The sequence below is a fragment of the Oreochromis niloticus genome, linkage group LG13 (genome assembly GCF_001858045.2).
Source record: "Oreochromis niloticus isolate F11D_XX linkage group LG13, O_niloticus_UMD_NMBU, whole genome shotgun sequence".
Lineage (NCBI taxonomy): Eukaryota > Metazoa > Chordata > Actinopteri > Cichliformes > Cichlidae > Oreochromis > Oreochromis niloticus.
In genome coordinates this window covers 17512874-17522346 of record NC_031978.2, presented here as the reverse complement: position 1 = coordinate 17522346, position 9473 = coordinate 17512874, and the positions used below count along the sequence as shown (strand labels likewise).

Below are 9473 nucleotides of genomic sequence, written 5' to 3'. Positions count from 1 at the left end.
CAAAGAAAAAAGCCCAATTTACAGAGATGAGTCAGGACAAAATCCTTTTCCCCATAAAAATGTCTGAAAATAATAATTCATTAGAAAATCAATCAGAGATAAAAAACAAACAAACAAACAAACAAAACAAATGAAAGTGAAATGGAAAAGTTTAAAAGGTTAATATAATATAAACATCATCATCAGGTCAGCAAGGTTCTTTAAGTCATCTGTGAATTGTAAAATATAATAGTCACCAATGACCCCTTTTGGCCTTTTGCATAGAAATGATTGTATGTATTCTGTCACTGATTACAACTGTTATTGCCAACCATATTCCTAAACGATTATAATTCTTATTTGAATATTAAATTTGCTGACTTCTACCTTTACAAATATTTGCTTGAAAAATACCGAATTAGTTTGTCACAGTGAAAAGATGATGGGTGGCGTGGGGGAGTTGTTAGGCAAATTTAGCCTGAATATCAGCACAACATTCTGCGCGGAAAATATCAAAGCGAACACCTTCCTGCAAACTGTAGGAGATGTGAGACTACACTTTATACCTGTCACTCAAAAAATGCAGAAAGATGACAAATGGAAGGCTTAGAAAATAAAAATGGCTTTTTGTTTATTTTTTTTTGTATGACACTAGTCTTTTTTCAATGTAAATCCATCAGCTTTGGAGGGAATTATCAACTACTGGCACAGCAGTCTAGATGCTTCTATTATATTTTCACAATGCACACGTCTTTAAAGGTGTAAGCTATGTAGATCTGGTGTAGTAAAGAAGCAATCCCACAAGATGATGCTGTTTTCCCCTTCACATCGTTGATGAATGTCCTGTTAGTGAAAGTGGCATTAAGTATGGTTACATATAGAGGTCTATAAAACACAACCATAACAAATGAATTCCTCAACAGTCTAGCTAGTAATTATGACACTTGTGAGATTCTGAAATTTAATTATGACATTTAGTTATTAAGTTCATCAGTAAGTACTCCTTTTTTTATTTCCTTTTCTCTGTCTCACTTGTCTTTATTTCAGGCACCACCCATTGTTTGATTATTTAAAGTCCAACTAGGAATACTGGTTTTACAAAGAGAGCGTATTACATAGCAGACATTCTGTTACTCACAGCTTTTGTCACGCAGTTTCAGTGTAGCGATCAACTTCAGGAGCTCCTCGTAGATTCCTTGCCCTGCTTACTTTCAATCAAGTCTTTTCTTTAGCTGCTCATCTCATCAGATTTCCTAAAAACTTCACACAGCCGCTGAACTTAATCACCTGTGGATTGCTTTTTTTTTTCTAAATATATTTTTAATCTCCTGGTAAGAAAATGTCACACAGCGGGAGCCTGGATTTGGACAGATACACCAGCTTGGATAAATCTCGTCGACCCAACAGTCGAAGCCAAGCCAGGACCCTGGCCAGGAGCGGGGACGTCCTGTGCGACTTCTGCACAACAAAGAAGCAGAAGGCTGAGAAGTCCTGCTTGGTGTGCCTGGCATCCTACTGCGAGACTCACGTCCAGTCTCACTACGACTACCCTACCCTGATGAAGCACAAGCTGGTCAAAGCTACGGGTCAGATGAGAGAGAAGCTCTGCGCACAGCATGACAAGCTGCTGGAGGCTTTCTGTCGCACTGATGAGACATCAGTGTGTGTTTTGTGCATGATGGATGAACACAAACACCATGACATCGTCCCGGCTGGCACTGAGAGGACTGAGAAACAAGTAAGTGGCGAAAGCAACAGTGTGAACACAGCAAATAAGTTACCAACAATCCACTAATGACTAGTGATGGCTTCTTTCTTGTCTTTCCCGCTATAGAAACAACTTAGTGTTACGCTGCACAAATCTCAACAAAGGATTGATCAGAGGGTTAAAAAGTGGCAAGACCTCCGACAGGGTGTCGAATCACTTAAAGTAAGTCAGAAAGTTGCCTCGTGTAAGTCACACTAATCTAGCTATAATAAATAAAATATTAATTTGAAAAGTAACCGTTTTTAAATCGTGTTCTGACAGACTTCCTCTCCTTTGTATCTCACCAGCATTCTGCTCAAACAGTCTTAGAGGAAAATGAGCGTATCTTCACGGAGCTTCTGCTTTCCATCGAGAGAAAGTACAACGAAGTCAAGGAAATGATCCGCACCCACGAAAGGACCACCGTGACCCAGGCCGAAATACTGCTGGATCGTTTAGAAGAGGAGATTACTCTGCTGAAGAAGAAGCACAATGACCTGGAGAAGCTTTCACACACTGATGATCACATACATTTCCTACAGGTGAGGCTGGCGACCCCAACCAAGATAACATAAAGTCAGGGGTCTTTGGAGAAAAGAGTGAAAATATTCACTGTCTAGGCTATTATGTCTCATGTGTCTTCTTCTTTCTTTCTTTTTTTTTTTTTTTACCAGAGTTGGCAGTCCCTGTCAGGCCCCTCGGGATATGAAGATCTCAACAAAATCACCGTCGCACCCTATTACTCCTTTGATGCTACCAAGAGAGCCATCTCTGCACTGAAATTACAAGTGGAAGAAGTCAGCAAAGTTGAAATTAGCAAAATCTCAGGAGCAGGTGAACAGACTTACCTTTCTTCATCTCAGATAGCACAGATAATATGTGCTTTTTTCTGTTGTTTCTTAATCTGCTGTTGTGTATGTGTATTTTTAATCTGCCTTCACAGTGAAGGAAGTGCACATCACAGAAGAAAATGAAGAACGAAAATCAAGAAGAGAATCCTTACTGAGGGAGGAACCAAAGATAAGAGACGAACCAAGAACAAGAGACGATTTCTTGAGATGTGAGTTACCGGATCCATTTTTGTAACCTTCCTTCAGCCTGTCTTTAAACCTTCAGCACCACCATTGCATTTACAGAAAATCCTACTTTCATACTGTCATGGGAAGCACATTTTGTATTATTATCTAATGTTAAATAGCTCCAGTTACTGTTTCATGCATAGTAATGGATATGCAGCTCTGTGTGTGAAATGACCGAAACTTGCAATGGGAGGTATGCTGCTGGCAGAACTGGTTTGACGAAACATAAGGAAGCAAAGTTGCTTAAGCAAATACAGGTGTTCCTGCTTTTATGGCACCTATAAAAACCTTTGAATGAGCTGATTCATGGGAGCTAGAAACCTTTTTTAAAGGTATAATCACAATTGTTACCATACTCAGGCACAATAGAAATTTGTTTGTTATATCTCTCATAGAGATATAACAAACAATAGATGTAAATATATGAAAAATAGGAAAGAATAATTAGATTATATGTAGTGAAAATTTCTATATATGAGCTAAAAATCATAATATTTCTAAAGTATAGCAGGAGCACAAGGTTTTGAAGTTTTCATGCTCTAACAGTATCTGAGGACAAAGGCCGGTATATCAACATATGTTACAGACCTGATGAACTGGTGTGTGTAGTGCTATGTGTGTGTGTGTCACCACTTATAGGTCTTTGAAACTGTGCTTTGACGTGGCAAGGAGGAGTAAGATGGAGTCCAGGGAAAAAAGCTGTTCCTCAGTCAGTTACTGTGATGATGTATTGTCCTGAACTATCCACAGGGAGTGTCAAGGGTGTGGAACAACTTTGAAAATACTGCTTGCCCTCTTTGTCAGATAGCTAGCATAGATGTTATCCGGGATTGGGAGCTCTGTTCAGGTAGCTGCACAGGGTGGCACAGCTGGTGAGGACACTCTTCATGGTCCTCTTTAGTTAGCCGTTTTAAAACAGTGACTTTGGGGAACTTCACATTTTCTGCCCTTTTATGTGGTTTTGGAGATATTTTATTTCTTTTGTTCTCTTTGATGATCTTCTTCTTCAACGGAGCTCCAGGTTATTGTCTATACATCACTCATCCACATTAACACTGTAGGCTGTCTCCTCATTGTCAGAAATCAGCTAGAAGCACAGAATACCAATCACTTACTAATCACTTAAATCTAAATAGTTTCCAGAAATAACATAAAGATATCAAATGTTCAATTTGAGAATACTGTTTGACACATTTTTAGATAGGATAGGGAAATATTTACTACTGTCCGCATCACCTACACTTTTGTTAGCACTCTTTAAGCATTTTCTAAGTGAAGACAATTACTTTTGAGAGTGAAATGTTTTCCCATTCATGCTTCAGTTGCTCAGCAGTTTAATGATATAAGGAAAGCCTTCCCTGCGTAGACACTGTAGATATCAGCACATTTGTCTATAGATGTTGTTTATGTCCTCTAGCATGGATTTACAAATGTGCAGGTCACCCATGCCATGCACACTGCTACTCTCATACTATGTCGGATGCTGGATTTTGAAGTGTGAGGTGGTAAAAAACGACCCATTTAAGTCTACAAGATGCATCCATGATTTCCAAGAAAAACGTTTTATTTTGACAATCAGACCTGTTGATAGTTTTCCACTTTGCTTGGGCCTAGAGAAGAGAAGAGTGTTCCAGTTCATCAAGTATTTTTTCTTTGCAGAGTAGAGTTTTTGACTTGTTTTTCTGCTGTGTTCAGATGCTGGTCAGCTGATTCTGGATGTCAACACTGTCCACCCCAACCTTCACTTGTCCGAGGGTAACAGAGCTGCCACAATGAAGAATGAACCCAAGAACTACCCTGACCACCCTGACCGATTTGACCACTGGCAGCAGGTGAGGTTTCACGTTAAACAGGATGAAAGAGAGAGTTGATCAAATTATTAGGGAAAAAAGTCATTTCTATAGTTTGTGAAATCATGCCTTTTAAGCTTTCATTTCATCCCTTCTCTTCCAGGTGTTGTGCAGGGATAGTGTGATTGGGAGTCGTTGTTACTGGGAGGTGGACTGGAAGGGAACAGAGATAGATGTGGCTGTTACCTACAGAGGAATCCGTCGTAAAGGGAATGCCAACGAATGCAGCTTGGGCTGGAACGACAAGTCCTGGAGTCTGTACTGCTCTGACTCCAAATTCTCTTTTGTGCACAACAACAAAAGCACAGACCTCACAGCTCCGGTATCTTCTCGTATTGGCGTTTACCTGGACCATGCAGCAGGAACACTGGCGTTTTACAGTGTCTCTGATGGCATGCGTCTTTTGCACAAGATCCAGACCACATTTAAAGAGCCACTCTACCCTGCATTCAGCGTGTGGGGCTTTGGTACGACTATAAGACTGTAAGATATGCTTCAGACTTACATTCTCCTTAAATCTGTGACATCTAGCACGTGGTGTTTGAGTTGTTTTTGCTTGTTTTATCTTTTTTATTTCACTTTTTTCATGATAAGTCTTTTTATGAGTGTTTTGGTTACAGGTTGCTCTTTTAAGGGAAATTAAGATATAACGGGTGCCATTAATAAGTAGAAAAAACATTAAATGATTCAGGATGCTTTGTCACGTTTTCTTTCTTTCTCTTTATTATGTTAATGTATTATATATTTACATCACTGACATGTTGCACATGTCTGTAAAATACATTTTTTAAAAATATTGCTACTGATTAATTTGTCATTTTCTGTAATCTTATTAAAAACACAATAAATGGAAAGTGACTCACATTACTGGGAATGACGTTGCTGTTGTTGTAAGGGCTGATGTTAATCAGTGTATTAATACATTATTCCTTCAACAACTTGGATTCAACAGGTTTTTTTTCTTGTTCAATTAATTGACTAAAAAAATGTAATATAATAATACCATGTGATATTGACTGATACTAACTATTTTAACTAATACTGGCTACTTATTAAACGCCTTTGAATTTCATCAGCAATAACGAGGAATTGATGGGTCATCTAATCAGCTGATAACAGAGACATTTCATATAGAAAGCAGCCAAAATGGAATAAAGTTCCTACCCAGTTGGATTTTTTTCTAATGTATAATAACTTTAGTATAAATTAAGTCATTCATGGTATGCTTGGTATAAAAATGTAGGTAAACATGTGACCGTCTATATGCTAAAACCAGGGGCTAAGTTGAGTTTTGTAGTTAAATCAGGTGTTGCAGTGCAATGTGGGGATGTGAATTACTTAAAAACAAGTCACATATTAATTTCTTTTGTGAGCTGCAGTAGATTTTTCTTAATGTAGAGGCTGTGTTGCTACTGTGTTTTCTGTTTTACTTGATGTAACTTAACACATCATGTATTGATCCAACATCTGACTGAAGAACTCTGATTAAAAATAAATTTGGACATTAATGTAAGATTTAAATTTCCAGTTTATAAAACTGCACTTGCTGAACAGTCCCTACCATCTAATTTTTCTTATTTTAATTTATTCTTTATGTTAACTTTGTTTTGAATTATTTTTTACAGCATTTCATTTTCTTATTTATTTTACTCTAATTTGTGTAAAACGCTTTTTGAGCACATATATGCTTTATAAGCATTACTCTCATCTTCCTCTCCTGTCCTCTCTTTCTTACATTTTTCACCACCTCTGCGTTGCACACTGATGTTTTTTCTCGCCCTGGGAAATAAAGCAACCGTACATTAGCTATTAGATACATTTTGTGAAACACTGCTTAGATACGAGTTGTGTGTGTGCCGTTGTTTGTTGAACTTTGAAATTACCTGCAAAAACAAATTACTCCATTTATAGTTGGTCTTCTTCTGTAACGTGAACTAGATGCTGAATATCCTCACATTTGCACATTGAAGCCATCAAAGGGATGAGAAAAAAACAAAACAAAAGTTGTGCTGAAAGGTGTAGTAAATGGACCGTGGGGTGACATTATTTTCTTTTTACTGAGGAAGCATCACTGGAAGTAGCACAATCAAAAGGAACTCATTTGACAGCAATATGCATTAATGTGCCAATCAGATTTAATTGCTCGTTAACTGAAGGTACCAGGCATTGTTCTGAGTTGTTCATCCCCAGCTGAACCCGTTTCCAGAATTTTTTTAAATGGGGGCCACAGGGGAATCAAGAATATAGCAGAAAAACCAGAACACTTAATAAAAAAACACAAATATATCAGAAATAGAAAAGTGATGTCAAAAACATAATTGCAGGTTTATGAAAATTGTGTCCTATTACAGATTTATTATGTGAAAGGTGGAGCTGACCAATAATTTAAATATAATCTTCTGTTGGACAATTATTTGTGGATAAGTGGAAGAAAGTATTTAGATTTTTAACTCATTTAAAACTTATAAACTTAACTTCTCCTACCTAAAATAGCTTAACACTGAAAAGGCTGAACAATCAAAATATATTTAGGTACCTTAAGTAAACATACTCAGACACTTTAAATAAGCCTACACATAATATTATCAGATCGTATTAATTTATTTATTCTAATTTGTATATTATTATTTATGTGTATATGTTTTTGCTGTTGCAAAGAATGCCAATATCACCGATATTGCTCTGTGGCTTGATCTAAAATAATGCAATTAATCTTCAAAATAATAAGTAGCTAAAGCTTTAATATAAATACTATAGTGCATTTAAAATATAGCTGAATAGAAAAGTAACATAGTATGAGAATACAAAAAATATATATACAGACAAAAATAAATAGTACAAGTACATTAAACCTTAGTAAAGTATATGAGTAAATGTTACATTCCTGCTGGTCCTATCCATTCTCTCACATGTTGCTCATGTGTTGTACACCTCTGATTAAACCACTGGCTGTGATAAATTTTCACCAGCCATCTATTCCACGTGGTCATATAAGTCCCGAAAGCTCCAGTGAATGATCAGAAAACAGATAAAACATTCAGGGCACTGATTCTCCTATTCCGTGTCATAGACATGATAGTGGTGCAGTTTTGCAATCTAAACTATAATATCACATTATATGAATATATTACATGATTACTGCTTTAGATGGAAAGATACGTGGAGACGGTGTAAAAAGGATTTGTCTGACGTTTTTAACGGAGCTTTGATATATTTTTTGGCCCTGATAAATTCCATGTGTCTATCTTTTGTAAGATAAGATAAGATAAGATAAGATGGCCTTTATTAGTCTCACAGGTGGGAAATTTGTTTTGTTACAGCAAAAGTGCAAAGTTATGTAGCAGAAATTAGAAAACACTGGAATGCAATAAAATACAATAAAATAAAATAAAATACTATGTACAATAGAATAAAATAGAATAGAATAATATATACAATAGAATAAAATAGAAATACAAATACTATATACAGCTGAGTAGGAAAATACAAAAATACAACTTCGTCAGAAGAAGAATTGCACAAGAATTGCACATATAGCAGTCTTATTGCACATGTGTGGGTTTGTGTGTTTGATCAGCTGCAAAAGTCTTTATTGTGGAGTCTGACAGCAGTGGGGAGGAAAGACCTATGAAATCTCTCCGTCCCACACTGTGGGTGCCGCAGTCTCCCACTGAAGGAGCTGCTCAGTGCTGTCACAGTCTCATGCATGGGGTGGGAGATGTTGTCCAGCAGTGATGACAGCTTAGCCACCATTCACCTGTCACTCACCACCTCCACTGGGTCCAGAGGGCATCCCAGAACAGAGCTGGCCCTTCGGATCAGCCTGTTCAGTCTCTTCCTGTCCCCAGCAGAGATGCTGCCTCCCCAGCAGACCACACCATAGAAGATGGCTGAGGCCACCACAGAGTCATAGAAGGTCTTCAGGAGTAGGCCCTCCACTCCAAACGACCTGAGTCTCCGCAGCAGGTACAGCCTGCTCTGCCCTTTCCTGTAGAGGGCGTCTGAGTTATGAGTCCAGTCCAGTTTGTTGTTCAGATGAACACCAAGGTACCTGTAGCTGTCCACAGCCTCGATGTCCATACCTTGGATGTTCAGTGGTTGCAGTGGAGGATGCTTGTGCCTGCAGAAGTCTACCACCAGCTCCTTGGTTTTACTGGCATTGATCTGGAGGTAGTTCAGCTGGCACCAGTCCACAAAGTCTTGAGTCAGTCCTCTGTACTCCTTGTCGTCCCCATCAGTGATGAGGCCAACTAATGAAGTTATAGGAACTGATTAGAAAAGAATGGGGAAAACGTTTTTGCATATTTTATTAAATATGCTGATTCGTAATTGATTTTTTCACAAAAGGACCCACCACAGATTATTTATAGCTGACAAATGACGAGATATTAATTTGTTAAAGCTGCAGAGGGCAGCAGAAACAAGTTTTGTTTGAGGGTCTCGGTGTCTCACGCTCATTCACACATGTTGTATATAAACAGAGAGTTACAAGGTGCTTACGTAATGACGAAGACGTGTATCTTTACAATGAGATAAGAAAGCACGGGAGAAAAACACACACGCAAAAACACGCTTTGTACCCAAAGCCCTCTCTTATTCTGGCTGTACCCACTCCTCCTACCGTTAACAGCGAAACAGTTTCGTTGCAAGGAAACGTACAGGTTCCAAGTGTAGTAGACCTACTCTCAGGGTCTCACGGTGAAAGGAACTGATTTGAAACAGTAATATTCAAACTAGAACTTGGTGTGGATATAATGGCTATTTTATAATTTAAAACTTTGTCCAAATACGGTAGAACAAACTTGTCTTCTTGAGCTT

General features: G+C 38.0%; 1 protein-coding gene and 1 long non-coding RNA gene across 2 annotated transcripts; one reads left to right on the top strand and one right to left on the bottom strand.

Annotated features, from left to right (window-relative positions):
• Nucleotides 1–817: 817 nt before the first annotated feature.
• On the top strand, nt 818–5519 carry ftr14l (finTRIM family, member 14-like). The gene is made up of 7 exons (XM_019366608.2): nt 818–1717; nt 1814–1909; nt 2035–2268; nt 2401–2560; nt 2670–2786; nt 4501–4637; nt 4759–5519. The coding sequence occupies exons 1-7, from the start codon at nt 1319–1321 to the stop codon at nt 5140–5142; spliced, it is 1527 nt and encodes a 508-aa protein (XP_019222153.1). The 5' UTR covers nt 818–1318; the 3' UTR covers nt 5143–5519.
• Nucleotides 5520–8786: 3267 nt separating this feature from the next.
• Nucleotides 8787–9432, bottom strand: LOC112842049 (uncharacterized). Its single transcript, XR_003213638.1, has 2 exons — nt 9315–9432; nt 8787–8923 (listed from the first exon to the last, which is right to left on the bottom strand). It is a non-coding gene; the product is annotated as an uncharacterized LOC112842049 (long non-coding RNA).
• Between the last annotated feature and the right edge of the window lie 41 nt (nt 9433–9473).

Bases quoted from the DNA above. Each gene is read 5' to 3' on its own strand.
- ftr14l (XM_019366608.2), top strand. From the start codon at position 1,319: ATGTCACACAGCGGGAGCCTGGATTTGGACAGATACACCAGCTTGGAT. The intron at 2,787-4,500 runs GTGAGTTACCGG...TGCTGTGTTCAG, and splicing joins AAGAGACGATTTCTTGAGAT to ATGCTGGTCAGCTGATTCTG. The intron at 4,638-4,758 runs GTGAGGTTTCAC...CTTCTCTTCCAG, and splicing joins GATTTGACCACTGGCAGCAG to GTGTTGTGCAGGGATAGTGT.